The sequence below is a fragment of the Typopeltis vanoorti genome, chromosome 4 (genome assembly GCF_054136105.1).
Source record: "Typopeltis vanoorti isolate ZY-2024b chromosome 4, IOZ_Tvanoo_1.0, whole genome shotgun sequence".
Taxonomy (NCBI): domain Eukaryota; kingdom Metazoa; phylum Arthropoda; class Arachnida; order Uropygi; family Thelyphonidae; genus Typopeltis; species Typopeltis vanoorti.
The window spans coordinates 21199762-21222661 of record NC_143552.1 but is presented as its reverse complement, the minus strand read 5'-3'; the positions used below and the strand labels follow the sequence as shown (position 1 = coordinate 21222661).

Genomic DNA, 22900 nt, shown 5'->3' with positions numbered 1-22900 from the left:
ATTAACGGTAAGAAAGCATTTAATTAAAATAATGGTATTATCAACCTACCTAACAGCCTGTGTAGCTCAGTGGATGTACACACATAGCGCTTGGCCACACGAAGGAAGACTTGGTTTCAAATCTAGTCAGCGACTAGAGGAAACTTTTATAGGTCTTTTTTCAACTGGTTCCCGAGTTAGTCGATCTCCAGCACGGGCAAGCGGGTTTTTTTCTCCCAGAAACTGGTTTTTTGCCCCATAAACTCAAGGAAATCGACTGCAGAACCCACACTATTTTGAACATTAAATATATTGTGTTAGGGACCACGAGATGGTGGCAGTTGTTGAGCTGTCTCTTCACTGCATGCCGCTTAATTAGTGATAGCCTTGGACCAGCTATCTCTGATTGGGTACCAGTGAAGATAGAACTGCCCACCCAATCTCCAAAAGTTAGATAGGGCTAAAACGTCTTCACCTACTCCCTACACGAAAATAAAAAAGTGTTAGCCGACACCCCCCCCCCAACTTACCTTTGTAGTATTGATTCTTCTGGAATAGCAGAATTCTTGGAAATGAAATTGCAATGGTTACCTTTGGAATTGAGATACATTTGAAAAGAGTTGTTTAGGTATAAAATTTAAAATGATGTAAAAAGTATGAAATAAAGTATTAAAAATAAATGTAAAACTCGAAGTCAAAATGTACTAAAAACGTTGGAAGAATTCAGAATATGGAAATGGTAAATAAATAAATAAAATAAAACTGTTGTGGAAAGAAACTGATAAATGAAATATGAAAAGAATTATAAGATAAAAGTGAAAATAAGAATATAAACTACCTTAAAAAATTTGAAATAAAAACAATTTTTTGCAATATGCAATAAGAGGAGAATAATTACAAGAGAATTACACTGGTAAATGGTGATGGCAGCAATGTGTCCAATGGCAAAGAATTTAATGAAATTATTTAATTAGCAGTTTGTCAGTGTGAATGATGCTGTGTAACACCTGAAAAGGAAACAAATGTCAACAGGACCAGAAGGGAAAAATCCAGGTTTATGAAATATTCACTGGATAGATATCAATAAGCCTGTGAGAATGGTTCATGTTCATGGAGTTTCAAAACTCATCAATGGAGGCGACAGACTTATTTTTCTTTGTTTCCTTGTCAGTGTGTTTTACAGACAGAAAAAACCTTGCTGCCTCCTGTATCCTGAATTTGTTTATTGAAAATTTTGCAATAATGAAGATCCCCAAAGAATGAGACAAGACAAAAGAGTGCTGTTGCACAAACATTGTGACAAGACATATATTTCTAATAAAAGAAATGTGTATATTTGCAGTTGTTGTTAAAGTATTAGAGAGAGAGAATAATTAGGAACAGGACTCAAGGTTAGGTTGATTAGACCTAGCATTCTATCTTTGCTTTCCCAGTTTATTTATTTTTTGTTTTATGTAACTCCCCACTCATGTAAGGTTGTGAACTTGTACTAAATTAATACCATGGTGGACTCATGTTTTTTTTTTCTCTATTTTTATTAATTTTATATATTTTAATGCATTTTTATTTTAACATAGTAAACCCTGCTATACAGACCAAACATGAAACTTTTTTCAAGTCACTTTAGGCTGCCCCACTAAATCCATTCCCCACAGGGATATGAACGTGTAGCCTGTTGGCTGGAGAGCAGATAATCTTACTTGGCCAACCAGACTTTCATTTTATAATAAAGTCCCAAATGTTTATGATAAGGAAGATTCACATACTAAGGCAATGATACATTATCACATGGCAAGTTGGTGTATAATGAATAATACATTAAGTCAAATGGAATAAGAGATTGGTGATCTGAATAATATCGGTAAATTATGTAGGGGAGGATGATATGCAGTCGTTTCCTTACTATAAAAAGTTGGAAAGAGCTAAGGAGTGATGCTGATGTCAAGCCTCTTCAGGAAGGTTTAAATACACTTTAACTTGGATGAATGAACCATTTTAATAAGTGCAAGGTATAGTACTCTGGAGTGCAGAGGTGTATGCTTGTGTACTGTTTGGTGAAGCTGTGCTCTAGGAGACAAATCAAATTCAAGATATGAAGCTGATGATTAACAGAGGCTTGAAATTTTGGAACACTGCAGGTGTAGCAGACACCTTCGGTGTTCCAAATAAACCTGTGGGAATTATTATTTTACTACTAAAATAATAACTTTTTACTACTGGCAAAATTATAACTGCACTCATTAAAATAATGAGAATAGTTGATCTTCATATTTATGATAAAAGGTTAGGACAGATGAAGAGTAGACACATATAGGCATATCAAAGAGTGTGTGAAATGAGTAGGACCTATGTGGAGCCAAGCAAGATCAACTTCATTTCTATAAATCCTATGTAGATGGACTTGCTAAAGTTATATGAGCTCAAGCATGCAGTTTGGCAGTATAATTGCTACATTACAGTGGGATCCAATTACATATTAAACTGTCTACGAAGACAGCAGAAGACCCCACTAGAAACTCCGATTTGGAACAACTTTTGTGGATCAGTAGAAAATCAGAGTATTCTATTCTGTTTTGAAAGTGCTGCTAGTCAATAAGGTGTGCCAGAGTGGTGGTGTGTTTAGTCACTTATGCAATATTGCCAATACAAGTTGTAGACAACAGAAATGTCTACAACTTGTATTAATTATTTTCTGTACATTCCAAAGGGACATATCGTAGTCTGTCATGTGTTATGTAAGTATTGCCAACATTAATAAAAATGTTTGTCCATGTGAGATGATCTAGAAAGGATTTTATTTTAGTTGGATATCATAAGTGCCATTGTTGTCATTAAAACAAGAGTTGTAATAGTTCACATGTTGTACATGACTAGGAACAAATGATGACTGGTGTTAGATCTTGAATGATGGCTCTATCAAGAATAGAACTGCTCCATTCAAGATTTAACAAGAGAACAATATCAAGCAAAAGCACACTTGTACTCTTGGCAAAACAGACATAATATGCGAAGATGCAGATATTAACTTTGCTTAAAAAAGGAATTAAAATATAAAAGAAGAGGTTGAATCTTAAATTAAAATGAAATCGAAGGAGGAAATAAATATTAAATTGTACTATGTTTAAGGTTATTGTCTAAAATAGATGGAATCTTAATTTGTCAAAACACATCAATGTTAAACTATGCCATGTATAAAGTCGTGTATCATCGTGCGAACGAAAGTTCAAAGGTTGCAGTTTGACCACCAAAGATGATGTAACAAGTGATGAGTAGGCATTCGTGGAAGGCGCAAAAAATTCGCGTTCCCCGAAATAAGCGATGCGTGTACAGCAAGGAGGTAACGTCACTCGGTGACAGCAAATGGGAGAGCGTCGTAGACAAGTTTAGAGTGCAGAAAGAGGGCGCTATAATGGGGTTTAAAACAGATTCACATCATTGACACCTTTTTATTTTTTTTCTCATGGTTCCTGTGGTGTTCCCCAGTCGCGTGTGCCCTCCCCATGGGTCTCCTGCTCAAAGTTCCCGAGCGGATCAGCATGCCTGATACCCGACAAGGCATGTGAAGACAGCAAAGCGGCAGCGTGTTTCCTGTTACTGAGTGATGCGAATCAAAGAAAATATAACAAGAGATGACGGCAGTGTTCGAGTTTTAGACCATCGGTGTGAATCTAACTGATGAGAAAGCAGCAAAGGATTCCTTTGAAGGTAAATCGTGTTAGAAGCGGCGACGCGAAAAGTTCATAAGCCCAGAAGAAACAAGTAGCTAATTCAGGACAAGCACATGACTCCCATGTGGCGGCAATCCATTGTACAGAGGGACAATCTATAACAAAGGACAGATGGAAGGACTGAGAAAACATCTAACAAGGCGGTAATGTACAAATCTTCCCTTTTATGTGTTATCTATTGGTGACAAAGGTGTAAAATGGACAGAGTTTAGAAGGGAAGAGAGAGAGAGATTTTTGAGACAGTTTCCTGTGTTATGTTAATCGAATTGGACTGATAATCTATGTTCATAAGTTGTCTAGACCAAGTTTAATGTATATGGGTCGTTAGTAACAGTAATCTAGTTTAATACCGATTTACTGGTATTTGATTATTACCCTGCTTTACTTGTATTTTAGTATTAACCTTGATTTGCTTGATTTATATGTGTTGTTTAAATTGTAATGTTCTTAGATAAATAATAAATATGTTTTCCCATGTATACCTGCGTTTGTCTGAGTAAGAGATTGAATTTTACCACTCACGAAAATATTGAACCTATGTTTAGATGAAAAAAGGGAAATTTAAGATTGTCAAGGCCATGACTGTATACTGAAAACTCAATCTACCTAACTGCTTAATCTATATAAGGTATTACCTGAATTCTGGGAAAGTTTCTTCGGATAAGAATTTCTATTGTTAAATTATGAATGAAGGTAATTTATAAATTATAATACTTCATTCATATTTAACATAATCCTCCATTTCATAAGCAAGACTTGTAAATATTATTTATTGTTTGTCTCTTGCTTATAGTGTGTTATTCATATAATTGCCTTGAAGTTTGTTTATTATTATTTAATAATATAATCTTAAGTAATGTAATAGTTATAAAAAGGACTCTGTATAAAAATGTCATTCATTTTATTTAATTTATTCCTACAATAATATTGTAAGAAATTATATATATGTAAGTTTAATGTACTCTATGTGAACTATGATATTTTTTATTTAACATTACTGAAAGAGAAAGTAATTTTATGTAATTCTTCTGATTGAATTTGATTGGCTGTTGTCAAGGAAACGGAGTTAATTTTAGATAGCACGTGCTTGGAGTGTGAGCTATGTTATTCGAAGGGAAAAGGAGTTGATATGAGCTGAACTGGCTAGAACCGGATTTTGGCAGGAAGATTGAAGGTATTTTATTGGAAAAGGGAAGAAGCATTCAGGACAGCAAGGAGTAAAGTAACGGGTGGCAGCAAAGGGATTTGGATATGCTGTAAATAGATTAGGAAGGAACCGGGAAATTAATAGGCAATTAGGAATATTTATACAGAATTCTAAAATTACAACGAATTACAACTGTTTTGAGAAAGAATAGTGCAAGGCTGAATTTAATGCATAGAAGAAAACAAGGAATAAGTAGATTACCTAAAACGAGTGAGGCAAGACTTGTGAAGCTCTATGTTTAATATTTCAGTTATATAGTGAAGATTCCCTTTGAGTAGTGTTACTTCAAGGTGATAGTTAACTTCAGTTTTAAGTGTGCCTGTAGTGAATCCAATGTGCAAAGGATGTAACCCAGTAAGAGTAGTCCATTTTTTTATATTTCAGCGTGAAGAAATAAGAGTTAGCTACGCCTGATATATCTTAACATTAACTGTGGCATTCTACTAAAATTAGCCGAAGTATGGAGCTTTAAAGTGTTTGTTGACTAAGAAAGAATTAGAGAGTTCTACTATAAGAGTATTTACTGTAAGATTCTGTAACACTGAACTGTGTGAATCATTTTAATTATTCAGAAGAATGTAGAATTGACAGCTGGATGTCTGCTGTTTTATGTTTGTTATGAATACCTGAACTAAGTTGATTTGCATTATCTTGTTTTCAAAGTTATACTTAATGTGCATGTTATATAACCCTGCATTAAATGTTTTGTTTTATTGATTCTAATTTGGTGTTTGCCTGATTCTCCTTCATTGCACCGCTCATAAAAAATATCGGACCTTGCAGAAGCCTTAAATGATAATATTAACCTCGGCCTGTATAAAGTGAGATTGAAAAAGTTAATTGATGATTGATTCCTCTATATTATATAGACTAGTCTGAATATAGGGTGGCGCAGGATAATATAAATTTCTCTACATTCAGATCAGTATCATTCAGCATCTAATAAATAAAAACGGATAATTTAAATAAGAATAACATTCCAACAAGATGGCAGATTCAAAGCCAGGGTGTACAATCCAACACTATCCTGGAGTTCTGACTGGCGCAGCATAAACAAATAAATTTCGTCAGAGCTCGAAGAGAGGAACGGCCCCAGAAAGTCAGTTTAGAAGCCAGATCTCAGTAGGCACAAGGAGAACAATAGAGGTAAAATATTTAAGAAATCAATGACGTAACACTGGAATGCTCCAGTTGCAATTCTAATTGCTTGATGGTGGATAGCAGCCAACCACTAAAGTGTACTCTTTCAAGCAGACATGTAGACTTGGGACCCATAACCACAGGCTGTTTTGTGTGTCATCCAAGGTCAATGGGAAGGCTGTGTGCTACCAATGCTGTCATGGAAGAAGTTCGGGTAAGTTTTCAGAGAAGCTCCAGAAAGTCAACCAGATGGGCATCTCGTCAAATTGAAATTCCACATGTGACTGTGTGGCATGTTTTACGACAGTGTCTACATTTATGGCCCTACAAATATACTCTTGTACTATAAATATACTTCTTATTGTCTTGAAGAAAGACAATAAGAAGCTATGGCAGCATTTCTGTACATAAATGATCAGTAGGATAGAACAAACTGAGGACTTTTTGGACATGATTGTTTTCAGTGATGAGTGCACTTTCCATGTTAAGTGAGCAAATAAACACTCACAACTGCAGAATTTAAGTGAGCAAGTAAACACTCACAACTGCAGAATTTGGGGAAGCAAAAATCCGCACGCCATCATAGAGCATGTTCACAACACCCTAAAGGCTAATGTTTTTTTGTGTCATAAACAAGAAGAAAGTGTATGAACCCTTCCCCCCCCCCCATAGTCTACCATTACTGGTGGTGTGTATCTGGACATGCTACAAGGGTACCTAATGCCACACTTAGATGATGATGACCACGATGGATGCTTACATTTCCAGCAAGATGGAGCATCTCCTCATTACCTGACAGATGTAAGGTCATACCTTCACACCTGTTTTCCAGGCAGATATATTGGTAGAGGGATGCCTGTAGAATGGCCACCGCATTCCCCTGACCTTACATTGTTAGATTTTTTTCTTGTGGGGCTTTGTGAAAAATCAAGTATTTGCACCACCACTATCAGCAAATTTGGATGAATGGCATTCCAGAATCACTGCAACCATTGCTGAAGTTATGCCAGATATGCTCTGCTGTGTGTGGCAGGAAATTGATTACAGATGGGATGCCTGCAGAATTACCGGAGGCAGTCATATTGAACTTTAACTGTCTGTGTTGAAACTTCCAAGTATTACGCTGCATTTGCACGGTAATAAAAATTGTTCATCTATCATTATTTACCTTCTATTGTCATTCAAAATGAGGTATCTGCAAAAGATATCCCAAGTTTTGTTTTGCGTTTTCATGGCTGTTATGCCATTTAGCATGCCATGGCTGAAACCAACTAGATGTTTCTAGTATTGCAGTTATGGTAACTCTATTATACACTATGTAGCATGATTCACTGTTTGGATAGGAGATAAGCTGAATGGTTGTAGAATCAATTTCTGCAAAGGAGGAAAAGATGAATTAGTCAGTTTATTTTATTTACCATCATGATATCCCAGATGCCATATGTGGTTGTCCATGTAAAAGAATGGACATCATGGGAAAATAATCACTCTCATAAAGAGAAGGTGAGTAAATTGTTAAGTAAATGACAATGAATATTCAGGCAAGCATATGGAAGATATTGCTTTTTTTGTTTAAGAAGGAGAAATTATCGTTGTTGAGCATACACTCAACATTCCTTTCTCTGATCTTAATATAAGCACTCTGTGGGTAGTGCTTGTACTAAGATCAAGCAATTTAATCCCATTACAAGTATGGGCGAGCAACTTCAATATGAAATCAAAAGCTGGGAGATATAATGGAGATAATCCTCCATTAGCATGTCCATTCCTGTCCTGTCCTCACAGAATGGCAACATTCTGTAATGTAGTTCACTAGGCTTTAATCTCCTGCAGACAAAGGCACTCTAGCTTATACTTCTGCATATATCTTCTGGTAGGATCCATGACAATTCCATTGTAGGAATAATTTTAGTTCGACTGCTGGAACAAAGACAACATCAGAAAAAATTGAAGATAGAAACCATCAACATAAGTGTCAATGGAAAGGAAATTGAACTTACAGAAGAAATGGAAAAGTACCACATGAACATACAATGAAGATTAAAACAGGTGGGATCCTACTTCATTTTTCTGTTAATCTAATATTTCCTATGAAGATATTTTGAGACAAAGAAGCATTTTTCTACAACAGCTATCCTATAGTCTAGTTATATATATAGACAAACACATGCACACACAGGATATACCAAGACCTCTGCTATAAGCTTTAAAGGCATATTCTACAGCTCAAATCTAACGAAGAAATGCTGGCCTGATTGGCCGAGTGGTTAGCTATCCGCTCTCCAGCCAAAAGGCTGCGGGCTCAAATCCCGCTGTGGGCATGGATGTTTGTCATTGTCTGTAAAAAATACTAGTGGTGGTGGTCGGCGGTAGATGGCCTTGGTGTAGATGATGAACATAGTTGAGTGGTGAAGACGGAGAGTTGTGGAGTAGGTGCCCTCCCTCGATGAGTCCCTGAACTCCCTGGAGGTGCTAGATAATAATAATAATAATAATAATAATAAAGAATATTATATTCAAGTAGTAATGATATAAAGGAAAGGAAGGAATAACAATAGCATTCAACACCAAACATGAAGATAAACTTCTTGACTGGAAGGCAATTTCAAGTAGAGTTATGTGGGTAAACTTCCAAATGGGAAAATGGACAATGAAACTGGTCCCAGAGAAAGTTCTCCAAAGAACGACATGGAGGATTTTTTTGATTCACTAGAGAAGGCAGTTGATGTGAAGACAACAGAAAAGCTGGTTCTTGTTGGAGACTGTAACAGAAGTAGGAAATAAGAGTATACAGAGGATTTGAAATTGATCATCGCTTATTTAAGTAGGATAAAATTGAAAATCATATTCAAAAGAATAATATGTAGAAAAATATATTTTAGACAATGTATAATATTGAAGTTTTTTGTGAAGCTCCTCTAATTTCAAATCAATATAAAAAAAAAGCACTTATTTTGTCAAGGAGGACTCATAATTTTTGAACTCACTGGCTTAGACTTGTAATTAAAATTACCAAGAAATTTGAATTAAGTTACATTAAATCAACAACAGATAATGAATTTTGAACTAAACCATCAGTATACAAGACAGTGTTCAGACTAGTTTTAAGTTATGGATATGAGAGATGGGTTAGAAATAAAGCACTTGATTAAAGATTATAGACCACAGATACAACAGCTAAGAAATATTAGGGGAGTGAACAGATGCCATCAATGGCAGGATCATGTTAAAAATAAAGATATTAAGATGGAATGTGATACTGTTAGCATTCAAGAATGTGTGAGCTGGGCTAATCTAAGGTGGTATGGTCACATAAACAGAATGGAGAGGAAAGGTTAGCAAAACAGGTGTTTGATGGCAGGAAAAAGACCCAGAGGAGGAATAAGATCTAGGGGTGGACCGATTCAGTCAGAAATGCCTTAGAAGACCAAAATGTTAGATATGAAAATATTGGAGTGCCGACAAGTAATAGATTAATTTGGAAGAAAATACTGATAAGAGATTAATAATAATGTAAACTTAATTACATAGTACTGTCATAATATCCCGTACAACCCCTTGAGAATATAAATCAGGATTTTAATGATAATTAATAGTTTCATTACTTATTTTTGGTTGATCTCTCCAGCTTACAGTGTTGCTGAGGTTTTGATTTTATCAGTCAGGGATTTTTTCCTGAGAGGAATGGTGGATTGTCAATGTCCATCTCTTCATCCATAGAAAAATATCCAAGATGTTATCCATTTCTATTCTGTCCAAGCCATGGGTAGTTTTACGGTTTTATTTTCCATGGAAAAGGAGGTATCCATCCCATCTATTAACAGATCTGGAGGCATGTCCCTTGTTCTTTTACCATTATTTTTCTAACTTAGCAGTTTCTTCTTGAGTGAGGCCATATTTCTTTTTTTGATTCACTCTACTGAAATTATGTGCATACCATACCATTCAGAGTGATGTAGTTGTGAAAAGGCAGGGACAGTTGTCTGCTAATACCCCTTTAGATACCCATTACCTTTTTTTCCCATTTCAGTTTAAATGGGTTTCCACTAAATGTTGCTATACTCTTCTGATTGTTTGGTTCTGTCTTGATCTTTGGAAGCTTTCTCATCCTTCCTCCCTTTGGCACACTTGATAGTATAATGAACGAACTCTTCACACTCCAGGCATTTGGATTTTTTTTACTTTTATAATCTTTATTTTCATGCTTTTTACTGCTGTATTGGGTATAGATGGCAGAGACTCAACAAGCAGTCTGAGCTTGACCATAATTTTGGCATTTGAAATGGTGCTATGCAGTTGAAATTCCCAGCTTTTACTGATGTTGAGAGTTTTTGGAGTGTTAAATGTATAAATACTGGAAGGATAAAAATAGACAAAAATGAAAAAGACCAGTACCATCACCAGGAGGTCCCCAGTCCCCTCCACTGCAAACATGTGCCTCAAATGGGGAGGCCATTATAGGGTAACAGGTTATTAGGGGTCATTTTAAGATTCTGTGCAAACACAGTAAAAAATTGATATCAGAATATTGAACTGGAGGTGTTCAAGTTATGAAATCTTGATGCAAAGAAATCGGTGTAATTAGATGGAATATTAGCAGTGCCCCAGCCAGGTAATTGCCAGGATCTAAGAGAAGAGAAAGACAAAAAATTGTAATTTGTAATTAACTAGATTATAGAATAATTGAATTAGAATCAAATTTAGGATTACACTTGGATTTTGACAAATGTACTGTATCACATTTGAAGATACGGTGCACAGATTTGGCTGGATTTGATTTTATTTGGTTTGATTCTTGAGTTAGAGGCTGAGAGAGATGAGGAAGTGATAGAGCAGATCCAGAGTCAAGTGACAAAGATGGTGACATATTCATGGCATGCTCCCATGAGGATATGCTGAAGGTTTGTGGGTTACAAAGTTGAGAGATGAAAGAAGATGAATAAGATAAAAGCACATAAGTCACAAAAGAGGTTTTATGGGATAGATAGTTTTATAGAAGAAATTTCTCAATACATGACTGCAAGGGAAAGAACGTGTAATCTCCTCTTGATGTAAACAGGAATGTGAAACTTACATTTTTTGCTTTGGGAGTAGTGAATGGATGGAATGGATTACCAGAGGTAGTTATGAGTGCCCTTTCACCAAAAGAGTTTAAGGAGAAGGGTATCAAGGTATTGTGTGGGCCTACCATGATGAGTCTTCAGACATCATGGAGCTGCAAGGGTGGTAATGATAATAATGATCTTTGTAATTACAAAATTCAAGCCTGGTATCTCAATGGATGTGGCAAAATTTCCGTTTTGCCCAAGAAGTTGTGTCTGGAATTCCACCATGTCATGGATGTTCATGTAAATCTAAGGGACAGATGATATATCACTTGGCGCAAGAATGCCAGCCTGCTTAATGGAAGGGTGAAGGGACTTGGGGAAAAAAGAAAAAAAAAGAGAGAAATATTCAGATTATCTAACCCCTCAGACAGGACTTTCAAAGGAAGAGGAGACGATTCTTAAATCTTCTCATAGCAACGTATGAATCTTTCGATTCCCCCCCCCCCACTCCTATTTTCAAATAAGTAGGAGAAGTTACCAGTAATAATAACATCAACAAAAATTACCCAAAATACTGGAGAGCAGATGGATTTTTGCCCTAAAACCTTTGCACCACCTTGTCCTTAGTCCATGTTTAATATACTAATGCATTATTAGATTTCCAAACCTTCATGTATGAAATCATTATATATGTGATAAACTAAATATCCTATCCTTCCCATCTGTCCCTTAGGGTGGGCTGAGCCCCCCCCCCCCCCATACTGAGGAGCTTATGATGAATTAATGCAGCTGATTTGTCACTCATCTGCCTGCATCCCCTAAGGGCGGTATTCATGGCTGTAATCAATATGTGCTCATGGGGCCGGTTTGCCTGTTCTGGGGGGGGAACCTTACCTCTATATGAGACTGGCAAACTCCTCTGGTCTCTTTCAAGACCAGAGGAGTTAGCTAGTCTCATTTGAAAGAAACCAGATAAAGGTTCCCTCACGTCACTGGCTGGAATTGAACCCAGGTCTTTTCGACCAAAGGGGGCTCAAACTAATATAATAATTTAAATAAAATGTTTTATTTAAAACAATTTATTTTAAAAAATTTAAAACAAGACTTTTATTATGTGTTATCCTTGCATAAGGAATAAAAGCATTATGAATTATTTAAAACAATTTTCAGTTTATCTAACCCTTAGCCCGCCCACGGTATTAAATGCACTTTACATTTACAACTTTTCAAAGATGGAATCGATATTAATAATAACAAATCTGTAGTGAGGTTAACTCATATCATATGTAGAGTAGAGTACCCATCCATCCTGCTTTTCAGGAAACCAATATGTCCCTTTCAGTATTTGATTTCTAATATCGAATAAATATTTTCATAAAGAACTCAGGAATAATTTCATAAATGTTTATAACATTAGTTAAAAACAGGTCTCCCAGAAATTTATTATATTCTGATAATTTACGTGACAATCTTATTGCTGAAATGGGAAAAACTTTTAATGGTGTAGACTGATGAAACTGGTTGGAGTATTCCTTAAGCCAAGTTATTCAGAATAATTTTTTTTGTTTGCAAAAATTATTCTAAATTTTTCATTTGCATATCTGACATAAATAAATATTTCATTTACGTCATTTACACATGTATATGACTGCTTAAAATGTTATTAAACCATTACATGTATTTACAAGTGGGGGGAAAAAAGGGGGAGTGATTCGTTATGAATAATAATGAAAGAAATAAAGAATGAACAATAATAATAAAAAAAACAAGTTAAGTCAATTAGAATGTAAGAAAAGAGAAGTAATATGGCATGGTAATTCGTTAATTAATTTGCACTTAATAGCCACTATATCAAGTTCTTCCTGAGAGCTAAAGTAAAGGATGTGCCAATGCAATACAGGAAAAGAAAAGTAAGAGATTGTAGTGCGTGTTGGAACTAATGATTGAAGTAGTGATAAATCTAGTATGAGAGAAGATGTAAAAGCATTGATGAAAGAAAAATGAGAAGGTGAAATTTATTACTGAAAAAAGAGAGTAATGAGTTAAGAAGAAGAAGAGCTATAATAGTAAAATAAATCAATTTGAGAAGAAATGGGTGTGAAATTTTAGATGAGTGTATGGAATGAGTTTGTAGAGAAGACTTGTAGAGGGATGGCCTGCACTTGAATGGATCTGGTGTCAAGTGCAGTATTTTGGTATTTAGTGTCAGTTCAATGTCAGTAAATGTCAAGTCATTCACTTCACTGTGATTAGATATCCAATGTCATATTATATTGATGGGATTAGGCTAGGGATCTTGGAGTGTTAAACAGATAGGAAGTTGAAGTTCAGGGGCCAAGTGGCAAAGATTGCAAATACAACTCAAAAGATAACTGGAATGCTGAAACGAATGTTCACATGTAAAGATAAGGATGTCATTTTGCCTCTTTACAAGGCCTTGATAAGACCTCACTTGGACTATTGTGCGCAGGTCTGGTCCCCTGGTTTCCGTTGTGATTTTGATATATTAGAGAGAGTACAAAGGAGAGTGTTAAAAATGATATCAGGATTGTGGAATACTGATTATGAAGACAGATTGAGAATTTGTAGACTGCAGACACTAGTAAACAGGAGAAAGAGGGGTGATATGATTGAGACTTACAAACTTCTGAAAGGTTCACACAGGATTTCAATTGATGGAATTTTTCAATTTATGGGGAAAGGATGAGAAGGCATCCTTGGAAGCTGAGAATGAAGGTTGCTAAGAAGGGGGTGAGAGCTAGATTTTTCTCTCAGAGGGTGGTGCATGATTGGAATGGATTGCCACTGGATGTTGTGAATGAATTCAAGAATAAGTATGATAGCTGGTGTGTGTAGTATGTGGCATCCCTCGATGAGTCTCTGACTTCCTGGAAGTCTCTCTTAATAATAAGAATAATAATAAAAACCTAATGCAGTGAGTCCAAGAAACTAGGTAACCTTGGGAGGAACACCAAGAATATGTGTGTGTACATACATATGGCATAATAATAAAAAGGTGAACATGGTTATGAATCTGGTGAAGGGTGGACTACACTTTGGGTGCAGGTATTTTGGGCATCTGAAAACAGAAAAGAGAAAGTTGTCCAACTGAACCAAGCATACTGCAGATGTGAACATATGAAAAAGCAAGGAAGTAACTCATGATATCTATATACAAATATCAGGAGCATTAGAAACAACGTGGTTGAGTTCGTTACTTTCGTGAAAATGTTGTGGTCTAAAATTATTGGCATTAGTGAAATCTGGTTCTGATTCAGAGGCAGGGGGAGTACTACTAATGATATCAGATGACTTGAGTCCAGTTAGGATAGAAACTCATGAAAGCAATAATGGTAATGTACTGTACAGCAGTGAGTCTGAAGCTATCTGGCGTGAAGTGGAGGCTAAAAGGATGAAATATATGGCAGGTTTTAGCTACAGACCTGACAGTTTAGTTGCTGGGGATGAAGAATTGCATAGCCAAATTACCCTGATGGGTACTAAAATGACTAATTATTATGAGTGACTTAAATTATCTAAACACCAATTGGACTGCAGAAATTCATAATGGGAATGAGTTCTCTCTTTACTGAGATACTGCGAAATAACTTTCTTAAGCATTATGTGAAAGAAGCAACTTCAGGCCAAAGAGTGTTAGATTTAATCATTAGATTGTGACTGTTTTGTCTTAGTGACAGTGATTATGCAGTACTGACCTGAGAAAGAGCCCACTGTATGGATGTTCTAATTAGGACAAGTTACGTGCTGAAATACAAAGCTGGGAATTACAGGGTGATTTAAAGTATCCCTGTTTAAAGTCCTGTGGAGCACTCCCCAGTATCCAAATGGTGGAAAACTTTGCAGGAATATATTGTGCATCATGTGGAAGCAGTAGCTAAAAAAGAGAGAGAGTCCTAAACCTAAAAAATTGTCTTTTATTCTTCAAAAGGAATAGCAGATGTCTTTTAGACTTACTGTTTTTGAAAATCATTAGGCAGTCAGTTTCCACCATTGGTTGTCATTGATGATTTTGAAGCGAAAGCATGGTAGACAACTACCTCCATCTCATTATTAACATCTGATCTCTATGGAGTCAAAAGGACTCAATCGCAGGAGGTCCATATTTTCTCATGCAAAAAGATCATTGAACTGTGCCTTAAATCCATTCACAGCTTCCACATGCACCACACTCTCTCCGACAATGTATTCCATTTGGTAACAATCCCTTACCATCTTATATCATATCCTCCCTTCTTCTATTCACAATGCTCTGCAACATATATCCCCTCAATCTCTCCTCATATCTGACATTCTATAGATCTGACACTGACTTAGTAAGCCTTCCTTTTCTGGACTCTCTTCAATACATCCTCATCCCCTTGAAAATCAAGTGATGGAATCCGCGCATAGTAGTCCATATGTGGCCCAATCAAAGTTCTTATACAAGGGAACCATATCCTCTTTGCTTCTGCATGCCAATATCCTCCTTATTATTGCCATAATCTGTTGTGATGTTGTTTACAATTTTATCAGTATAACTCCTAAACTTCAAGTTTTTGTCCACCATAACTCCCAGATCTCTCATCTCTTCTTGTCGCCTTCAAAATTTCCCCATATAATCTGCATCTCAACCTTCTCTACCAAATTTTAGGACCATTCAACTTCTCAATATTAAATTGACAGCTCACTCACATAGTATATTGAGATCCCCTTGCAATGTCACAACATCTGCTCCACTTCTCATAGTTCTTCCCACCTTTGCATCATTAGCAAACAACTGCACATTTCTAGACAAGCTAGTCCTAATGCCATTAACAAATAAATTAAACAATAATGGTCCCAAAACATATCTGTGGCAATCCACTACTGTCCTTCCTCTTTTGGAATACTACTCCTCCATACACAACCTGCTAATACCATCTGAGAGCCAATCAGCTATCCAAACTCACTAGTCTGTTATTTAATCCCATTTGTTTCAATTTATCTACTAGCTTCTCATGTGGCAGTCTATCAAAAGCCTTCATAAAATCCAAGTATACCAATGGATATGCATCTCCTTTATCCCAATAAATTTGTCACCTTATTGTAATACATAATTGCTAAAACATGACTCCCCCTTTCCTCCCTAAAAAATCCATGATTACTATCATAAAGAATATTGCTATTATCAACTCATTTTTTAATCCTAGTCCCCACCATCTTTTCTAATACTTTGGGACTCACCCTGTCACAAGATTCATGTTAAACAGATCTGCCAAACTCTCATGTTCCTACACCCTAACTGGTATATTATTGTTGAAATAATGCAAGTTCTACAGTCAATTTTTCTATAATTTTGTCAAGCCTTTGCAGTTGCAAAGGTCTGACAAAAACCTAATGTAAATAAAAAATTACATTAAATATATCAATTTCGTGTAATTTTTTTCTGTTTACTATGAATGTTAGGTTTAGATATTAGAGTTTCTAGAGTTTTTTTCTGGTTCTCTAGAGGTTTTTTAAGCAACATAAATCATGTTTATTATTTGTAAGCTTCCTATAATAGTACAATATGTTGAACAATCATATGTGTAACCTAAGAGCAACAGCTCATCCAGGTTACGATATTCATAAAGTTACAAAAATTTATGTAATGCATTTTCATTATATAATATACATATGACATATTATTATAATATAATTACATAATAAAATCGCAGATAAAATAAAATTTTATCATACAGAGAAAGTTGCATAACAATTAATTAGGAACAAAATACAACAAAGCAGTTAAATAACATTTAAATTTTACGTTTTACACATATTTGAATACAAATATGCTAAAAACCAATAATTTATACAATTATTTTGAACAGAGCTTCCTCATTTCTGTGGGAAAATAAATACTCTTTGATTAGAGTCTTGTATTTGTTTGGGTTAGTTTCATTTCTTATTGTTAAAGGTAGTGTGTTGAATACTTTTGGTGCTAAATAATTGTAATGTTTGTGTATTGCTTCTTTATTTGCTTTTGGAACTAAATATTTTAGGCCCTTGTCTACTAAGGAAAGTATCTTGTTTGATGTTTACGTATTCGTTGTTGTTTTTTTATGAATAATAGTATGTTTAGTATGGTGTATTTATTACACATTGCAGTATCCTTATATTTGTTTCTAGTTAAGATTTTAATTACCTTATTCTGAGTAGAGACTAAAGGTTTCAGAGCAGTGCGATAGATTCCTCCACAACTTAATATACCATATTGTAGTGTTCTTTGAATCCAGGCAGAATATAATATTTTTAGCATATTTAAATTTAAGTATCTGTTTAGGTAGTAAAGTCTGTCTAACATAATCCTTACTTTATTTACGACATCGGTGATATGCGGTTTCCAGCTTAAATTAGTATCAATTTAATCCCAATAAATCAATTTTCATTTCTATTTTTATGAATTCTCTATAGCAGTGTTTCCCAAACTTTCAGTACCCACCTATCCCTTTTAAAATTTTAGTAATACAGGCATAATCACATAGAATGAATTATATGGCATAACACAAATAATCTTATTTGTGTTATATGAATCCAATTTATATACTGTAGAACAGTGTGGAAAACATCAAAGACCATAATTCTGCATAAAAAAGGTAATAAAGAAGACATCAGTAACTACAGACCTATCTGTCTATTAGCGCACACACACACACACACACACAAAATATTCGCCAGAATCATCCTAAACCGAATACACACCTCCATCAATGAAAAGCTGCAAAGAACAGGCTGGTTTCAAAAAAGGCTCTTCAACAATAGATCACATTCAAACTATTACTCAGCTAACAGAAAGATGCAGAGAATACCAGATCCCACTTTGTCTTCTTTTTATAGATTTTAAAAAGGCATTTGACACTATTGAGCATAACGCAGTTTTCCAAGCTTTAATGGAACAAGGCGTAGAAAAAGCATACATCCAACTCATAAAAGATATCTACAAAGAAAGCACAACAAATATCACCCTTTTCAATCACCCGATTAAAATTAACTTAAGTAGAGGAGTATGTCAGGTGTGATGTCTTATCACCTAATCTCTTCACATCTACTCTGGACAGCATCATTCGAAAAACTGACATGAAAGATGGAATAAACATTGATGGTGAAATATTAAATATCCTATTATTCGCCGATGATGTGGTATTAATATCTCACTCACCCAAACTCCTAGAATCAATGCTAAATAACATAAGCCAAAACTGCCAAAAAATTGGATTGGAAATACACCCTGACAAAACAAGATGGATGAAAAACAAATACTGTAAAGATCATACAATCACTCTAGAATCTCACACCATCGAAAAAGTTGAAGAATACATCTACCTCGGCCAGTCCATAAATATGAATAATGATATATCAAATGAAATAACAAGGAGAAAAAGAGCTGCTTGGATAACAAGGAGAAAAAGAGCTGCCTTCAACAAAATAAAATCAACAATTACCAACCAAAACATAGATATAGACATAAGAGCCCATATTTTCAATAGTCACATCTCACCAGCATTAACTTATGGCAGTGAAACATGGAACACAACTTTAAAAGAAGAGCAAAGCTTAATAACAACTCAACGTGCAATAGAAAGAAGAATATGCAATATAAACAAAATAGACCACGTAAGACACACAGAAATCAGGAAGAAGTCTGGACTCACAGATATAATAAAAACAATCTACAACAGCAAAAGAAGATGGGCAGGACATCTCGCCAGAATGAGAGACAACAGATGGACAGTCAGAGTTACAAACTGGTATCTGAGAGATACCAAAAGGAAACCTGGAAGACCAGCCTTAAGGTGGGAAGACCCAATGATTAAGAAAGTTGGAAGAAAATGGAGAAGAAAAGCCAAAGACAGGAATAGCTGGACTCTTTAAGACCTGCAGTCATGGAGAAATCCTGACTGAAATCACGGGTCCATCAAGGTAATCAAGAACAGTGGCGGCCCATACATAAGCACCGTGACACTGCAGCACCCCCAAGGAAAAAATGAAAAATTTAAATTTTGTTTGTGTTTATAAATAATAACAATGCTTACAACATTATATAAATGCAATATAACATGTTAAAGGTTACAGCTTATATTTTGACATTGAATAGTTAATAATTGGAATTGTTAGATTAACGCTTCAGATTACGAAACAGATGTGCACTGCGATCTAACACTGATATTCGTTTGCGCTTGTCATTGCATGTTACGTCACTCCCACACTGCCCAAACAGCAGTGTATTTTTAGTATCCATACGCACATTATTTCTGTAAGATATGAAACGTTTATTATTGGTGCTTGTGCGTGGTGAACTATTTTTTGTTAATCTTATTTTATTTTGTTAAAATAACATAATTATTTATTTATTATAGATACAAGGCTGAATTATGACGAGTGTCACTGTTAAAAATATGAAAAGAATTATATTTTTTCAATTATCGTTACTCGAAACAAATGCACTGCGATCTAGTGCCAATATTCGTTGGCACTTGTCATTGCACATTATGTCATTCCGACGCTGCCCAAACAGCAGTGTATTTTTAGTATCCATACGCATGTTATTTCTGCGAATAGATATGAAACGTTTATTATTAGTGCGTGATGAACTATTTTTTGTCAATCTTATTTTATTTTGTTAAAATAACATATAATTATTTATTTATTATAGATACAAGGCTGAATTATGATGAGTGTCACTGTTGAAAATATGAAAAGAATTATATTTTTTTTCAATTATCGTTACACGAAACAAATGCACTGCGATCTAACGCTGATATTCGTTTGCGCTTGTCATTGCTATTGATATGAAATATTTTTAATAAAGCAATTTTTAATATGTAAATTTATTTATTAATAAATTCGTTACTGATTAAGAAAAAAGATTTTTTTTTTTTTTTTTTTTTTTTTTTTTTTTTTTTTGTATATGCAGCACCCCCACTTAAAATTTTCACCAGCCGCCACTGCTGTACAAACAAAAATTATGAAATTTAAATTTTCAGTAATAAACAAAATGTATAATGAGATCAATGACATTTAGCAGACAATTCCGACCCCATGGGTTGAACTATTTGAATTTAATTTTTAATGAAAACAGTTCGAACCATGCGGTTTGGAGCACAATTGTGCCATCAATGAGACACAGCTCTAATGAAGTCAATCTATACGTGCCATGAGACACATTCTTTTTAAAACTTCCTTTAGATTTTTTATTATTGAACAATTGATAATACAAAAGACCTGTACTTATCTGAGACAATATGGTGATAAAAATATACAAGTAAAAAAAAAAGGGAAGAGAGTGCCTTGTACCCACTAAAGACCTTTTGTGTACCCTTGGGGTACACATACACTTTGGGAAACGCTACTCTCGAGGGATTATCTGGTCAGAGGTTTACCTCTCCTCCAATGGTGTAATCTTTTGTTTGTTAAAAGGTAAATACATTTCCTTTATAGGAGCAGTCATAGACCTCCCAAGTAATACTTTAGCTTTATTTATAAATTCTGTCTTTCTGATTTATCACATAAAATGCAACAATCAACAGTTTTGATTAAACAAAAATGTTCTTACCTTCCAAGGGCATTTCTTTCGGCTTCCTTTTCCCTCTTTTCTTTTTCTGCTTCTGCCTTTCTTTGTTTTTCCCTTTCCCTTTGTTCTCTCTCCCTTTCCCGTTCTGAATCTTCCCGCTGCAGCCTATCTCTCTCGGCCTCAGCTTTCAAGCTACCCCAAGGGGCAGTAGTGGCTGCAGCAGGACTTGGAAAGGTAGGAGGTGTACGGTGAAGTCGACTCCATGGATCTTGTGCTGCTGTTAAACAACCTGCTCCAAGTTCCCTAGTTCCAAACATACTGGCTCCAGCTAGACCGGCTGTTATAAAAATAAATAAAAAGCATTAATTTGTACAAATTAAAGTAATCATGCTTCACTGTGAAGATCCAAAAACATTAATTCAACATTGCATTATTCAAGTAATTTAACTTGAATTTTTTGTTATTAATATAAACATGCCTGTTTATTTTATAACTAAAACGGTTTCTTATATAAGTATAAAGTGGAGAATCAGATTGTATCATCATTATTACTAACACATTCCTATAGTTTCAGCACAGTGTATTACTCACAAATTATCGTTCTTCCTTGGATCTATTCACTAGCTATGCACCTAAAAATTTTCTCAAAAAAAAAAAAAAAAAAAAAAAAATCCCTTGCTTACTTCCAAACAAAACACACTTCCTAGCTCACATTTTTATAAAGTCCCCTTGTTCTCCTTCTACTACAGAAAAGATCTGTTATTTAAAAAAAAAAAACCTATGCCTAATCTGATGTTTTTCTCACTACCTCATCTCAATCATATTACCTCATTCCCCACCTGAAAAATTCTTTAAATGAAGTAAATTAATTAATTTATAGAATTAATACAGTTACGGATTTCATCATCAAATTCTTGATGTGTATAATTGGGAGTATGGGAGAAACACTACTATAATAGTACTACAGGAAATAGTACTACAATATAAACTTTTACAGGAAAAGTTATTGTAACTAACTTCATTTTCAACAGTTTTCTTCTGTCAGGACTCCAATACTGTCAGATCTTATATTTTGGTCTTATACTACTGACTGCATCGATCTACCAAGATTTTGGGCCCCCCCTCTGGGTCTTTTTCTGCCATCTTCATATCAAACATCTGATTTGCTAACCTTTACTCTAGCATTCTGTTTCTGACCACAGCACAAGATTAGCTCAGAGAAAACATTTGAATGTTAACAATGTGAAGTTCCTTTCTAATATCTTCATTTTTAATGATTCTGCCACTGATACCATCTCTTCATTTCTCTAATTTTTCACAGAAATCTCATATTTATGGTTTCTATTCTTTAGTCAACTGTTATTTCTTAACTCAACTCATCATCATCAAATTCCTGCCATGTACCCTCAAGGGGTGTACAGGATATGATAGTACTACATGAAAAATTTACATCATTACTAACTTCCTATCTACAATTTTCCTCCAAATCAGTCTGTTACTTGTCAAGACTCCAACATTAACAGATCTTATATTTCTATCGTCTAAGGCACTTTTTACTGTATCAATCCACCTATATCTTGGTCATATTCCTGCCAACTTGGCAGAGAACACTTGTTTTGCTAATCTCTCCTCGCCCATTCTGTTTAAGTGACCATACCACCTGAGATTAGCTCTGTTAATGCATTCCTGGATGCTGACAATGTCAAGTTCTTTCCTAATATTCTTGTTTTTAATATGATATTGCCATTGATGCCATCTGTTCATGCCTCTAATCTTTCTCAGGACTCTCATATCTGCGGTCTCTAGTCTTTGGTCAAGTGTTTTACTTCTGACCCAGCTCTCATATCCACAAGTTAAAATTGGCTTGAACAGTGTCTTGTATACAGCTAATTTAATGTTTTGGCTAATTTCTCTCTTATTCCATATGAATTTATTCAATTGATTTCCTACATACCTTAATATGAAGGTCAAAACGTCAGTGTATATATTATATTTTGGTTTATATTAAACTAAAGTTTTACTCTAACATGGTAGTTGTATCCATAATTTTTTCGTAATGTAATTCTAATGTGTATGTCTTTTGCATGGAATGCAAAATAACCAGCATGTACTGTAAATAATTTGAATAATTCAAATATATCTGGAATAATGTGACTTTAGCATCCAGGGTTTCAGTTAATGATACACTGGTGAAAAGTGAAGTAATATCGATATTAATCATTATGTGTGAACTTTTTAAAACATGGTCTGTTAACCCTGCGAAAGT

The 22900-nt window shown here is 34.9% G+C and overlaps 1 protein-coding gene across 1 annotated transcript in view; it reads right to left on the bottom strand.

Moving 5' to 3' along the window:
* Positions 1–22900, bottom strand: part of LOC150107152 (uncharacterized) — an 868219-nt gene that overhangs the window by 17207 nt on the left and 828112 nt on the right. The window contains exon 16 of the mRNA XM_090391665.1: positions 20677–20971. Coding sequence (XP_090247791.1) covers positions 20677–20971 — 295 coding nt within the window. The remainder of the gene's footprint in view (positions 1–20676; positions 20972–22900) is intronic.